Source organism: Onychomys torridus, chromosome 21, assembly GCF_903995425.1.
Source record: "Onychomys torridus chromosome 21, mOncTor1.1, whole genome shotgun sequence".
NCBI lineage: Eukaryota > Metazoa > Chordata > Mammalia > Rodentia > Cricetidae > Onychomys > Onychomys torridus.
The window spans coordinates 15,041,354-15,057,552 of NC_050463.1; the positions used below are offsets into that span (position 1 = coordinate 15,041,354).

Here is a 16,199-nt window from a genome sequence, read left to right on the forward strand (position 1 = left end):
TGCTATCTCACCTGCACCCCTTTCCTGCCCCTCTTCTTTTCCCCATTTGTGGCTGGGCTGAGTGTCCTTCTGCTGTCTTCATATCTTTCACTAGGTCAGTTCCCCTAGTGTCGCCTGCCCCTTCTTAGTTTACCCTGGTTCTGAGAGATCCTTACTAGTAAAATCCTCAGCTCTCCTTGTGGTTAAAAACGGACTGGAGGACGGGAACCAATCTATGAGTGTTAAATGGACAGGGTTGGTACTCAGTTTATGCAGATTTATACAATAAAGGGTCCTGCATGCTTGCTCAATGTTTGCTGAAATGATAGCTAAATAGAGGAATAGATGGATACACGGATGGATGGATGGATGGATGGATGGATGGATGGATGGATGGATGGATGATTGATTATTTACTGATGTGCTCTGCGTGACATGAAAAATACAATGATACTCTTTGCTGTTCGAGTCACTTACACATATCTCCCTCTTTTACAGTAGAATTGAAAAGGCCAACTCTCTACTGTACATCAATCCCGAGGCCTTCCAGAACCTTCCCAATCTACGATATCTGTAAGAGCTCATACATTATGGCATTCCTTCTGTTATTAAATCGTGCCTTCTTATTTTAGTCAAATCTCCAGTTACTACTGTGGGAATAATTACTTTTTCATCAAGGATGGGCAAGGGTTACCAAAGCAAAGGTGGAGAGACAGATGGTAGTGAGTTTCTTTAATGAGAAAATTCTTCCACTAACGTAATTGCATTTTGTTTTCATTTTCAAGTGGAGGATGTCTTTCACATTTACAAAATAGTTATGCAGACCTCTTACAGAACGAGGTCATAATTTAGGATTACTGAGATGCAATCAAACTTGCTGCTATCTTTCATTTTGCAACCTTGACTTCCAAGATACTGTTTGTCTCACTTGCTTTGTATTTAAGTATTTTTTCTCAAATAGATGGCAATGTTTTATTTTGCATGTTTTAGTCAATAGCTGTCATGGCATTTAATCAGCAGAGAGATTTCTGGTGTCTGAACTCCATCCTACGACTTGTCCATACCAGCAAAAACAGTTTCCTACACTCGAATGACTTTACATTAGCCAAGGGCTGACAGGTACTTGCATGTTATGATGAGATCTTACAAAATAGCAGACAAGAATCTCGACTCTGGACTTCAACTTTCTGAGTCCATTCACTAGCTATTTATCAGAGGCAAGGACTTAACTTCTCAGCTTGTTTCCTCATCAAGAGTTGGAAATAATAATGCACATAGATTATTGATGTAATTACGCTGCACAGAGGCTTAAAGAAAAAACCATCTATCATTTTTTTACCTGTCTCAGTTGTGTAGTCAAATCAATATGCTGACTATGAGTTTGTTTGCCTGACATCAGCTAAGCATCCTGATGCATCTCTAGCTAGTCAGGAAGTCATCTGGGGTGGGGCATTCTCAATGGTCCCAGTTGGAATGACTCAGCTCTCCTGTAATGACCACCTCCACCATGCTAGTGTAGGCTTATTTTTACTGAGATCCCAGAGTTCCAAGAGAGATCTGAAGAGTACAAGCTTCTTCAGCATACATCCTGAATATCACATTGTCTCTTCTGGAGCATTTGATTCAGACACAGAAGTTCAAAGAACCAGCCTGAACTCAAGAGGTAGAGAAATAGGCATTACTTCTTGACAGTAGAAGCTGTAGTTGTGATATAGGGGGGTGTGGACACAGAAAAGGAAAATAGGCTTGAGACCATAAATCCAAAGTATACCAATGTTTTTCATTGTGCCTATTATCATGGGGTAAAAAACCCCAAGAACCACTCAACAAAACCAGAGTGAATTTAAAAGTCTTTCTAAGGCCAGCCAGCAACTGACTGGAGAGAAACAGTTCTCATGGAACACCCTCACTGCTTTCTGCTGGCAGCTTTTGAAGACAAAAGCCATATCCTTGTTGGCAGTTTCAGGGGAAGGGGAGCAAGCAAGCATAAAGAAGCATAACAGAAGCATAAAGCAGCGGTTAGCTGGGTGAACTTGATGTCAAGTCCCTGGGACAGAGTTGGGCAATTTTCTAAGGAGCTTTCCCATAGGATGGAGTGTAAAGGGTGGGCATCAGTTCTGAGTCAGACCTTAGAGGACTGCAGCCGAAAGCAGAAGGGGAACTTTGGCCCCTATCACCTATCATTGTAGATACTCAAACAATGTTAGTTGCTAATAATATCATTCTCTGGCCCTATATAGTTAGTAAGTATGATAAGAGGTACTGAGCCATTTGTGGACCTCAGCTCTCTGAGTGGGAACTAAGGAATGAGATTCAGCAAATGAGAGTCCATCTGATCTTCCCTGCCTTGTCTATAACAGAGTCCCAGGAGGTTCTATAGAAGAAATAAGGTTGGTTACTTCTGAGTTCATGTCACAGGCAGGGCAGCTTCATGGGCACGCAGCACATGCAGTTACGTAGCTGCTTGCCTTCCATCTTTCTCCTTCCTCCTTCCTTTTAGAAGATATCTGAGCAGAATATGGGGTCATAGACTCTTCGATAACAGAACAAAGGGACTCCAGAAGGTGGAAAGGAGTTCCTGGGATAGATCTTTTGGCAAACTACCCCTAGTCCAAGCTCTACTGCAGAGGATAGACTCATGAAGAAAGCCTCATGCACACATTTCATGGCTTTTTAACATAATAGCCTGTCCAAAAAGAACACAGCACAGCAAATAAATGAGGCCTGGAAGGATCGTCCCATCTGGAATTTGACTCTAGGGTTAGGAATATAGCTCATTTGTAGAGTGCTCACCTAACATGTGTAAGGTCTTGGCTTAACCCTAAGTATCACAAAAAAATAAAACTAGAATTGGACTGGTCTTGGCCCACACATCACGGCCAGCACCATTCACTCGCCAGAATGGAGACCCTTAACAAAGGAGGAACTTGAAGGATATAGATATGGAATTCTCTGTACAGCAAAAGAATGGAGCTAGGGGACCTTCAGTAAAACAGAAAAGACGAAGTTCTGCCTTTGATCTTGGAGGAAGATGAAACCTGTATCAGTTTTCGTCAAATCCAGCTTTCTCTTTGTGTCCTTTCTCACACTGAGATGAGCAGTCCTCTTGAATCAGTACCAGTAAAAGGTTGGCTCCATGGACACACACTCTGGGAATTTGCTCAAATCCCAATGCTCAAATGGGTTCTATATTGATCCTGCCTGGTTCCTGTGGCTGTTGACAGAGAGATAGCAGTAGCTGGTTCCAGCCACATTGTGTTTCGGGAGATTATTCCTCAGTATATTTTAAACCTGCTTTCTGAGGAAAGAAAATAGTAAGGAACTGGGAGAGACTTCATTATTGTCAAAAAATCCTCTTTTACTACTCAAAACAACCACAGGAAAATGCTAATGTCTCGATCAGTTCACACTACTATGACAGAGTGGGCTGGGTAGCTTAAATCACAAATCAATATTTCTCAACTGTCTGGAGGCTAGAAATCTAACATCAGATGCTCCCTGTTGAGTTCTTAGAGAAGGTCCTCTTCCTGGTATGTAGACAATTATCTTCCCATTGTGTCTTCATGTGATCTCTTAGGAGCATATACTTAAAGAAGGAAGAGAAAATCCCATGTCTACACCTGCTTTTATATATCATACTGCGGTTTAGGGTTTCAACGTAAGTTAGGGAAAAATACTCAGTGCATAGTAATTCTGTACTGTACCAAATCTTCTCACATCTGGAGTCCTGTGGCTCCCCCAAAGGGAGACTGAGAATAGGAATTATCTATCTTAAGCCTTTTGACTTCTGACAAAATGAAGCCTTCCCCAGATGTGCACACCACTTCCGTTCATGGCTCAGACTGCTGCTCCTTTGAAATAGTTCCCAGGCCACCAAGACAGAGCACACGAAATGCACAGCGGATCCTCTCATCTGAAATGTTCTATCAGGGAAACAATGTCCGATTAAGCTCCCATTCTGCATTAGTCAGATCTGGTGACCGTAGCAAACTCTGTAAGATAGAGCGGTTTCAACAAAGAAAAGTTTATGTTAAAGATAGAGACTGGGAAGTCCAAAATCAAGACCATGGAAGATTATGCTGCGGTACCAACTCTCTTCCTGGCTTGCAGATGGCCTCTTTCTGCTCATCCTCAGGTGGCAGAGAAAGTGGGCATGCGCTCAACAAAGTAGGAATGAGCAAGAGTAAGCCTCTGTGTTGCTTCTAACAGAGACTAACTCAGTAGGCTCAGGGTCCCGCTTTTATCACCTTACTAATGCATAATTGTCTCCTAAACATTTTCTCTCCGGACACAGTTGCAGGAGGATTAGGACTTGATAGTAGCGGCCATCCATACAGCTTTATGATTCAGCAGCCAGATAGAGACAGAGACAAGAAGTTCATACTTTCTCTGGGATGATGAAGACTTGTTTCAGGAGAAAGGACAAGAACAGAGTGGATGAAGGAATTCAGTAGTGATGAGCTGCTGTTGGTGTGTTTCTAACATTGTTGTCGTCATTTTGGTTTTGCTTTAGTAAGTCAGGATAAATATTTAGCATCGGAGCAACCAAGAGCAGGAAATTACCAGGGGGCGGGGATGAGGCTCCATTTGACTGGAGCATCCTAATTGCTGCACACACACGCTTAGAAATGTTTTTCTGAAGCTCCGAGTTGATTCTATTTCATGCTGTTCACTTGATAGCACAGGATTCAGGACAACCAGAAATCAGCACTCCTCATCAACGCCTTCATGCTTCACAGAGGAACCTGAAGTAGTTAAGCTTATAAATAAAGAAATGTTCTTAAACCAGAAGAATATGCACCAAAGGATTCATCTGAATGGATTTTTTAAGTCAATATTTTATTTGAAGGCAATAGTTTTTTCTGTCTTGGCCTCCTGGAGCTGACCTTTTATGTATGAAAGATTATCTATTGATCTGTAAATAAGGTTTACACAATATTCTCTTGCCTTTGCATCCTGTCAATGTAATTCCCAGGCAGCTGGGTGTTGTTCTTTGCTACTCAATAAACTATAATTCCATTTAGTAAGCATGTCACACTACTACACAGCAGTGTGCACCATCCCCAAGCCACCACTGACGACCACCTTCCCCTCAGATGTGTAAGCCATTAGACCTCTTCTAAAATGCCTTCTGATGCTGCCCGGCCATTTACTGTCTACAACTGAGAACCATTCCAGGAGATTCCTTATACCCCTCAGCAGTCCAGGCGGTTTTAGCCCAGCCTTGGTTAGAGGACTCTTCTGACATGAATATGCACTGTTCCTACAAAACAGATCACTTTTGGTCCTCAGTCATGCTTTCATCTCAATGGTGGCTGGGAAAATAGCCATACGGAGTTCCAATTTTAGAAACTGTGGCTAACATATGCATGGTCCCTCTCCATTTGTTCCATCATTTGGGTTATGAATTGTCCAGTTCAGAAGAACTCACTCAGCACTTCATTAAAAAATAAGTGAGGACATACTACATACAAGACTTTCTTGTGTATACCAAATATGACAGGACAGATGAAACATCTGGTTCATGGAGCTCACATTCTCATTATAGAGATTAAATAGTATTGAATTATACCAGGTGATGATGGTGCTATCAAACATATATTTTGGAGAATATATATATAAAAGAAAGTAATATTTGAGGAAGAATGGCTGAGAAACCATGGAGTGGACAGCTCTCTGTAGGATTTAGGCACTATCTATAGGTCGATCTTACTTTAAGGAAAAGACTACACTCCTGTAGAGTTTGTGGTCATACTTGAGAGGATTAAGCAAGTGCCCTGAAACAGGTAAGTCATGGAGTGACACGTTGGAGTGGGGCAATCACAGGCTTTAAAAAGATCGAAGAGTAAGGAGTGAAGCAGAGTCCTGTGAGGAAAAGGAAGCAAGCAAACACATGCAACATGCAAAGATCACAGGTAGGGAGAAGCTGAACCCCAATGAGAAAGAGACTGTACACAGTGAAGGAGTTGGACTAGATTTCCGTGTATGTGGCTGAGTAAAATTGGAGGGGAAACTGAAGCAGGGAATTTTAGTCCTAATAAAGTAGGAAACAGTCAGCTACCCAAGACTTTTGGGCAGCAGATCAACATGATGGTAGTGATTGGATTGTAGAATATCCTACACCAAACTGTACTCAAAGGAGGCCTGCCATAAGCCAGAGGGAGATTTATGGTGACCACAGTTGAAAGTCAATGAAAATCACGGTGGCCTGTCATTTACTTTGGGGCCACACGGGGGTACACGTCATTGAGATTATTTTGGTCCACTCACTTCATTACCCTGACCTCCCACACAGCCATGTGATAGATGACACTCATCAAGAACCTAGTCATCTTACATGGACTGCGATTATTAAGATGAAGTTATTAGTCATCTTCTGGGCTGTCAACATTGCATCTCAGGATATTGCCATGACTACCAAGATGCTTGGACATGATGAAGACTACAGGATTGCTTCTTTTGTCAGTAACCTGTCTTCCAAATCTAACTTTGCTTTAGCACTGTCAACTCCAGGGTAACACCGCTGTTTGAGGTGAGATTTCCATCTGACCATGACTGCTCCCAAAGGCAAGGACTCCTTGTGATTGTAAATTGTGCAATATTTTTATGCTGCTAACCTTTCCTCCCTGTGCAGAAAGGTTTCTTCTGCAAGAGCTTGAGCCCTTTCCATCAGAGAGGAAATCAACTAATCTAGCATTCCTAGCAATGTGCTCAGGTCTTATATTCTTCCCAGAGTAATTAGCATTTTCTGTGTTTGTGTCTACTGTATGTTTCTAGTGTAGGTATATGAGTGTATATATGAGTGCACATGTGTACACATGTGTGTGGATGCACATGTGAGTGTGGAAGATCTAACATCTTCCTTGATGTTCTCCAATTTAGTTTTGGAGACAGGGTCTCGCAACCCCAACTCACCAATTTGGCTAGACTGCCCTGTGATCTCTTCAACTATCTATTTGACAACACACACACACACACACACACACACACACACACACACACACACACACACACACACACCTGCAGATTGTGTATAATGTAATTTGATAAGGATAGTTCTTAGAAACCAGGTGCATACTCCTCTCACTGAGTTTGAAGTATGGCCTCTCTCTCCTCACTAAAAATCAGACACAGGAACAGGTCTACAGTGAGCACAAGTCTCAGATTAGCTGAGTAGAGCTTAACCTCAGTTTCTCCCTCATTGCCAGTGTCATCTTTCCCACCCCACCCCTAGGCAGTGACGCATTAATCCTTCCATGTTTCTCCATCTGAAAGAACAGAATGAGCAAAATGTGCTTCAAAAGACTGGCCCAGGGAGAAAATGCCTCTAACCCCCTAAGATCCCTTTCAGCTGTCAGGTGCTCGATTCCACACCTGTAAGTGTCACAAATCTGGGGCTCTCAGTGTGACACCTGCCCAGAATCCAGAAGGGCCGAATCTGTCTGTAGGATAAGGAACCCTTGTGAGACCATGACAGACCCCTTCCTTCACTTCCACATGAAGCTCCCTTTCCCTGGGCTATGAATGTCACAGTCTTGGAGGCGCACTGAGAGACTCCAGCCTGCTGAAGCTTGGCTCCTGTGCTGAAGGACAACCATAGGATGCATTCCTGCTATATTGGCCCCTCACAAATAAGCAAAACTGCCTCACCGAAGCCCTGAGGGACACTGGCTATGGGGAAAGCTTGTCAGAAGCAGATAGTTCCCCAGCAGCCATTGGAGGCGGCCTGATGTGGCCCATCTCAGGTTCAAGTAGAACCAGAGAGTGTAGCAAACTCACACCAAAGGGCCTGGAAACTACTGCTGCTTACTCCAGCTCTGGCAATGTCTTTACTTTAAGACACCTCTAGACCTGCAGTTATCCCTGGAGAGGACACACATTTCCCTAAGAACTGGCCAGAGGATGGTGTAGGCAGCAAAAGTAGACAAGACATGCAACAAAGGCACAGAATCAGAAGAGTTGGTTCCCTCCTTCGCTCCCTCCCTATTGGTGAAATTATTAAGGCCACCCCACGTAGTTAAAAGGGAGGTTTATTTTGTGGGGTAACTTACAAATGAAGGGATAGGTAGGTTGCAGGGTCTGGCAAAGGTATAGCGCAGTCCGGCGGTGTTCTCTGGAGAACTCTGCTCGGTCTACCTCCTGTGTCCAGCGTCCCCGAACCAAGAGAGCGACCTCCTCTTCATCCTCGGTCTTCTGCTCCCTCCTCTGCCCCGCCTTGTGGGCATGATCATTACTGAAGCCTCAATGGGGGTTGGAACTTCCAGGCCAATGCTGGGATGGCTACCCACTACACCTCCCTCCCTACCTCCCTTCCTCCCTACCTCCCTCCCTCCTTTCCGCCTTGCCTGCCCGCCTTTCTCCTCTCCTTTTTTCCAGGATGAGAATTTAGCACCCCATCCCCAACACATAAGGAGATAGATTCCCCAGTACATTGTAGCAGAGATGGGAAGGCTAGGAGAAGAAAGGAAGGAGGAAAGGGGAAGATCATTCTGTCTTACAGCAGGCCAATTGTGATGAAGGCTCACTGATTAGGCTCTCACCTCCTTCTGAAGTACTTGTGGGGGAGAGCTATATTTTCTCCTTGCTTCCAAATACTCACTCCTGTCGTCTACATTAACATTCATAGTATGTTAGGCTGTGAGCTCCTACAACAGGAGTATTCTAGCCAAGGGCTCCAAGCCCTTGGCTTTGCCTGGGAAGGCTGATATCCTCTATGAGGGCATGACTGTGTGAAGAACGCATACTTTGACCAGACAGCAGAATTGCTTGGCTCACGACTGAAGAGCAGTGAATCCACAGATGATGCCTGTCTTGGGTTGTACCCGCACCTTAGCTAGAGCAAGCGCTCTTGTCCCAGGCATCACTGAGTCTGCATGGAGCCAAAACCAGTGCACAGTAGGCCCTTAATGGGAACATGGGCCTGGCATGGAAGCTTTGTGTTTGAGTGGTGAGAGAGCAGCAGCTGCTGATTTGAGGGAAATATCTTGGGGCTTTGCAGAGTGTGAACACCAAAGTGACAAACGCTCTGAGGAGGACTATTTTCATCTTCCACAGACATTGCATAAATGTTCCACTCAGTTTCATCACAAACACACCCACGGTGATCAACCTACAGATAATGCCTAGTTCAAGAGGCGGTGAGCTCCGCCCTCACCTAGTTGGGATGCAGAGATGCGGGTAGAGAGCAGATGGCTGGTGGGCCTGTCAGAAAAGCATCTTGGCAATCTCCTCATGAAGTTCATTTGTCACCATCTCCCTGGTAAGGGCCAGACCACACAGATTCACTCACCAGATGCTAAGGAAAAAAAAAAAAAACCTTTCCATAACAGAAGAGTTCAAGAGCCAGGTCCCAGCCCCGGCCTGACTTAGGGAAACAGCAACCTCCCTGGGTCTCCAGAGCAATGGAGAGAAAGAGCTGGGGAAATAGCTCAGTGCTTAAAGGGCTTGTAGCACAAGTCAGGGGACTAGAGTTTGAGTCTCCAGAACCTTCTATGCTATTCCCATTCGGTGGCTGAGATAAAACACTCAGAGCAGAGGAACTGAGGGGTAAAGAGATTGCTTGCGGCTCAGAACTCCGGGTGACAGCCCACGATGGTAGGAAAGTCAATGCTGACACTTCAGCTTCTCATATCGCATGCAGCCAAAAGCAGAGACAAGAAAATGCCTGCATGCTCACTCACTTGCTTGTAGTCAGCTTGATTTATCCACTGGTGTACAGTTCAGGACTCCCTGCCTAGGGAATGGTGCCCCCCACACTGGGCTGGGTCGCCCCACATCAATTACCTAAATTAAAGCAGTCACCCAGAGACATACTACAGCAGGCCAAACCAAGACAGACAATCCTCATTAAAACTGACTTTCTAGTTAATTCTAGGTGGTGTAAAATTGCCAGTTAAATAATCATCACACCACATGCATGCCAGCAAGGGGTAGTGGCTCAGTGAGAATTTCAGCCCTGGAATGTGGACACAGGGCATCCCCAGAGCAAGCTGGCTGACAAAACTAGCCATATCACCAAACTTCAGGTCTCATTAAGAGAACCCATCTCAGAAGAACAAGGTGGAAAAGCAGCTGAAGAAAATTCCCCACATCAACCCCAGGCCTCTGCATGTGCATATTTGCATGAGCACACATATCTTTATTGGTGTGAACACACATCTATGTAAGTGATCTATACACATCAAAAAAGAAAACAGAGAAAAGAAAATTGGAAAGAATTTTAACTGTCTCATCTCCTGCAAAAGATTACTGTAATGAAGGGGAGGTTAAAAAAATTAAGAAGTGCAGTGTTTTAAAGTCAAAAGGCATTGGTCACCAGTGTGGGTAACAAGAATCAGACTTTGAAAAGCACTCTCACTTTGCACTCATTTGCTTACAAAAGTCCTGTGGTCTATTTAGTGACAGATCTATGTCACAGATGGAAGCCTGAGGTTCTGAGACAGTGACTGAATTGAACAGGGTCAAAATCTGGACTCTAAAATTGTTGGGGAACAGGAGGCCCAAGGAAACTCTTATTGTGCGTGTATCACACAGCAAATTCTGGAATGGGCATTTTGTTCACACAAATTTGTCTTGCCCTTGATTCTCCTGAAAGAGTAAGGTAAGATACCTTTCTCAACCTACAGATAAGGGTTTTGAAACTGCAGAGATTATTTAATGGGTAGAATAAAGAACCGAAGCCAGCAATATGTGACTCTCACCCAGTCCACCGCACAATCAGGGATGTGTACAATACAGAGGAAGCCAATGTAAATCTGCCTAGTGTTCAGAGCACATTGACACCTCAATAATGTGTTTGCCATTTAGAATTTGTGATCATCCACCTGAGCAAAGTTGAAGTGTACTGAAGAAATAGCATTCTAAATAATTGATCCTGGAAATGAGTTGTAGGAAAGGGTGTGTAAACTGTTTAAAATATTAACTGTTTTGGCAGCTCCCAGATGTGATGTAAAAGTAACTGCTTGCCACAGATTGGTCATTTGATCAAACTTGATCTTACTTCAGCATCCAAGAAGGTCTCCAAAGGTTGATGCTTAGCAACAGCATTAGCTGTGAACTAAATTCAGGGATATTTAGGTTGTGAGAGTTTCTGTGTAGACAATGAAGTGCACTGGGAAGAATATAATTGAGAAGGTTCCAGCAGAAAGCCTGGCTTCAGACGTCACCCTTCTGCTTTCTGTCAGGCAGATCAGCTTGAAGTCCCTCATCCTGTTTCCTTATCTGTAAAACGTGGCTGATAATAGTCCCTTCTTCACTGACTTTAAGGAAAGTGAGACACTTGCACTGGGGCATGTCACGGGCTAAGATCACATTCTAACAACTCTTTCTTCCTGGTTCAAGTCTAGAACTTCAGCTGTGCCTAAGTCTTACCCCCCTAACTATAAACATGGGAATTATAAAGTAACTTGGGTTATATATGCTACAAAAAGATGTGGTGACTTCTGTGCTCTCTCCTTCGAGAGAATTCTTGGGACTATAACTAGTGTAATCAGCTTCTAGGAGTTCACTTACCTCCCCAGTAGGAGCATCTTGATCTCTGAACACCCCGGGCAGCTTCTTTACATGGCCCAAGTCTGTATAGTGTATAAAATTCAGCACATGGCCAAATTTACATTTAAATCCCCTCTTTTCAACCTTCGTGGAACACCAAGCAGTCCCAGCTAGGATGGGCTGTCAAGAAAGAGAAACTCAAAATTGCCTCTGGAGATACTTCTCCAAAGATGTACCCAAAATTCCATTCTTCACTCAGTTTTCATAATCAGTGTGTATGAGAGATGTTTCCAGAAACCTAGACTAGAGCATCCCTTGTGTCAGAGCAGAACTCTGACTATGATATTGCGTTATACCAAGTCTGTCTTAGGATGGTGGTACCCTGTAGCATGCTCTACATAAAAGGGCAAGTAACATCAACAGCCAGAGCTGCAGGTACCCCGTCACCAGTTCCAGTTTTATTATTACATTACCAATAGGCCCATTGGTTAGGGATTGCTTCTCAGGTTGGTTCTTTTGGCTCAGTTCTCCATGATTTATTTTCTTTTACCCAGATCAACATAGATGGACTGCTGAGGTAGGAAGGAGTGAGACTCCCTCCTGAGGCTGAGAGTCTCTGCAGCTGTAGGTGACCTTGCAGAGGCTCCTGACTTAATCTGTCCTGATCTCAATCTAGACGAGCCATCAAACAGTATCCACCAACACTGGTAGAAATGAACCCAAACCTGAGAGTCCACCTGTCACTCATGAAGCTCTACTTCTCTGTGCTATCAAGTTCAGATCTACATCACAGGGCAAGGAATAGACGAACTGATTAATGAATGCTTTGCAGAAGAGAGATTTATCAGTTAATGCCCTCGTAAGTAATGGTATTTTTAGCAATTAATCTGTAGTTAAAGAAATTTGTATAGATGCTTTACTTTCTACTAAGGCCTCCAAGGCTGAGTAGAACATATCAAACTCCAGAAAAAGAGGGAATCTAAAGTTTAGAGAAAGAAAGCTAGCAGGTGTTTTCCTTGTCATAGGCATTTCTAGTGAATGGTAAGGGCGTTGAGATGCCTACAGAGAGAATAGTTCAGCCTTGTTAAGCCAGCAATTCCCTCTTTATCACCATTGTAGCTTTTCATTTTTAGACAAAGGAGATCTGCTCCCCAGGGTTTCTAAAATGAAAGCCATCTTTGAGATCATATTTCAGGTCCCTCTCACCAAGAAACCCTTCCACCATTTGGATGCTTTGCCAGGGGTAGAAAACCCAGAACTCATCAGTACAATCTTTTCTTCTGGTGGACAACTGTCATAATGAGACTTTGTGGCTGTCACAGATGTACAAGCTTAACTTAGATTAAGGGAGACATAGTCCAACCTCCAGTTCAGCCTCTCCTTGTGTGGCTTTGAGAAACGTCATGGATCTCTCTCAGTCTGTCTTCTAAGGTGGTATAAAGGAATAAATAAAATAATCAATGGTAAGTGCTTGGTGTGGTACCTGGCTCATAGGAAGTGTTCAATAAATGCTGACCATTATTATTATGAATCTATACCTGTTTTCCAGAACAACACAGCACAAATCTATTGCCATTTCCACTTGGCTACTCTTCAGAATTTACAGGTGGCTCTTTCCAAGCAAACAACCTACATGTTAGAATGGGTGGTCCTAATTCCTCACCCTAACCACCCCCATTGCAAGCATGTTCATACGTAAAATTAGCTGATTTATTTATACAGTAGATATGCATAAGACTAAAGTATCATGTGCTTTATAAATACACAAAACTAATGAAGGTTGAAATAAAGATAAATAAACTAATGGATTTCTACACTTTTAGCTTCCCCTATATAGTGTTCTACATGGTACAAACGTTGTTTGTTGGTTGGTTGTTGGTTGGTTGGTTTTTGACTCACTACCTATACCTATACTGTAGAGAAAACAACATCATGGGATGTCATTTGTCATTTTTCTAATGCTTACTTTATTAACATTTTAACACTAAGAAAGGCAATCCACCGATCATATTAATACTAGATCTTAATGGCTGCCCCCAAACAAAAACAAAGCATTAAAATAAGTTGATCCAGTAGAAGAACTCTGTAATTTCAGCCCCTAGATTATCTCACTTAGTATTCTATCTTATACCTCTTTTATGCAAGTTTTTTTTTTCAAAATTCATCTAGTAAATTTTCTTCCTTAATGTCAATCAGATGTTCTTTCAAACTACTTGGGAGATGTTGCATTTTCATGTGTTTGATGAAAACAACCAAAATCACATGGAAAAGTTTAAATTGGCTAGAAAATGTATATTTTCTTATTTTTAAAATATGCAATATGAGACTGTTCACATATAGTGACATACATCATTTTTGTTAGTAAAATAGCCATTTGCATACATACATACATATATACATACATACATATATACATATTTTTTCCTGTAACTCCCTATGTAACATAGATGATTTTCAAATGCTATTGCATTATTCATTGTTAATATATTCTTTGCCCTTAAAGAAAATGTTTAAATGTATCTAAATCAGAAGGACTGGCTTTGTAATATTATTTCCAGTGGCCACTCGTTAACACAGAAAAAGTCACACTTGAGTCACTTGGCTCTTAAAATGAGTAAGTCATGTGAGTCATGTCTAATCTTTGTCAACTCTATAATATTCTTTGATATGTTGTATTAGTTACTTTTTTTGGTATGACAATACTGCTCAAAATCAACTTGGGGAAGAAAGGGTTTATTGGACTTACATTCCCATGTCACAGTCCATTCTTAAAGGAATTCAGGACAGGACCTGAAGAAGAACTTAGAAAGAGACATTGAAACAATTGTGGAGACGAGCTACTAATTGGCTTGGTCTCTGTCCTCATGCTCAGTTTGCTGGCTTTTACAGCCCAGAACCACCTGCCCAGGAGTGGCACTGTCCACAGTGGACTGGGCCTGCCCACATCAACTATTAATCAAGAAAATGCCCCCACTGACATGTCCTCAGGCCAATATGATAGAGGCAGTTTCTCAGTTGAGAATTCCTCTTCCTAGGTGACTCTAGTTTGTGTCAAGTTGACAAAAACTAACCAGCACACATGTAAAAGTTCTAAGTGATAGTACAGTACTGACCAAAAAATGAAAGCTAAGATTCAGAGAGTAAACAAAATCAGTCAGGTAGAAGATTGATTGGGTGAGGCATATTGGAAGGAAGCAGAAGATAGCAGAAAAGGAGTCAAGTAAGGATTTGAGAACTCAGGTATAGCCAGCTACTTGGATGTCACAGAGGTAATCACAAATGTTATCACCCCCAGAAAGTTAGAGAAATTGAAGCTAAGACTGAGAGAAAAGAAAAGACAGTCTTGGTGTGCCAATTAGAACAGAAGGCTGGCAGCTGACCACAGAAGTCACACTGCTGAGAAAGCAGATGAAGCTCACTTACAAGGCAAATCTGTTCCCCCACATACACCAATGAAAGAAATAAACTAACCCTTGAGGCTAAGCCGGACCTCCACCCAGGTTCTGTGGTGCTGGTCAGTTCCCTTGAGACAATACTACATGCTCTGACCCAAAGCAGAAGCTTGCTACGTACCTAGAGGACTGGCTCAGAACAATCCCTAGCCATAGAGGGCTAAACTCTTGGAAGTGCTGCCCTTGAACTAATTAAATCCCCTGTGTTTACTACAGAGCCTTGTTTCCATGGAGATTAAGGCATATTAGAACTGAACATGGGAGTTAGATAGTCCCAGTTTTGAAGGTATAAAATTGGGATGGCAGGAAATGAGACTCTCTGACTGTCTCCTACAATTTTTTATGCAGTCATTTTATAGAGAGAAACTAGGATTCTACAAAGGTCAGTCCATTAGCTGGAAATGATCACTAGCTATGGTCACTATCCTTGAGTCTAGAGTTCTATTCATTGTACTAAAGCATCTTATACATTTTTCCATCTAGCACTAAGATTCTGTGGTACTCCACTTGGCCAAATCTTTATTAAGTGATTTAGAAAACATGCATCAACATCTTTTATCACATTGATTACTTACATACAAATTTCCCAGAAAATAAAGGCTTGCAGTTAAAACTCAAGATGACATCAGAAACCTTCATAAGTAATGGCTACTTTGGATACACTTAGTTCTTCTTTGCAGATTCCATATCTTCTGGTTCACTCACTTGCTAACATTTATTTCCAACTCCAAATCAGTAGTTGTAAAAACAGCTGTCAGAGCCAGGCGGTGGTGGTCCACACCTTTAATCCCAGCACTCGGGAGGCAGAGGCAGGCAGATCTCTGTGAGTTCAAGGCCAGCCTGGTCTACAGAGTGAGTTCTGGAATAGGCTCCAAAAGCTACACAGAGAAACCCTGTTTTGGAGGAAAACAAAAAACAAAAAACAAAAACAAACCCATGGCTGTCAGAATCCCCTCCCTAAACCAAATTCCCTAAAGCACTTTGTGAAATGTTCAAGCCATGGCCCGAGCTCTGTTCCTTCCTCGTGTCCTAGGCTGGAAGAGAGCTGGTTCACATTGACTCACAGTTGCTCATTCTATACTATGTTGTATTGGGAATGATTTAAAGAAGTGTATTATTGGTTGGCAGAAGAGAAGTCAGGAATATCCTGTCATTTTTCTAGAACTACTTTGCTCAATTTTGCAGGCTAAGTATTTGTTTGTATGGTAGCTTTTCAGTGACCCCCACAAGTTTGGCCTGATTAGTACTATGAAGACATGAGGTGATAAGATAGTGAAA

General features: G+C 42.6%; 1 protein-coding gene across 1 annotated transcript in view; it reads left to right on the forward strand.

The window, feature by feature from the left end:
* The window catches only part of Fshr (follicle stimulating hormone receptor), a 179,382-nt gene that overhangs the window by 130,913 nt on the left and 32,270 nt on the right, over positions 1–16,199 (forward strand). The window contains exon 4 of the mRNA XM_036171349.1: positions 478–552. Within this exon, the coding sequence (XP_036027242.1) occupies positions 478–552 (75 nt within the window). The remainder of the gene's footprint in view (positions 1–477; positions 553–16,199) is intronic.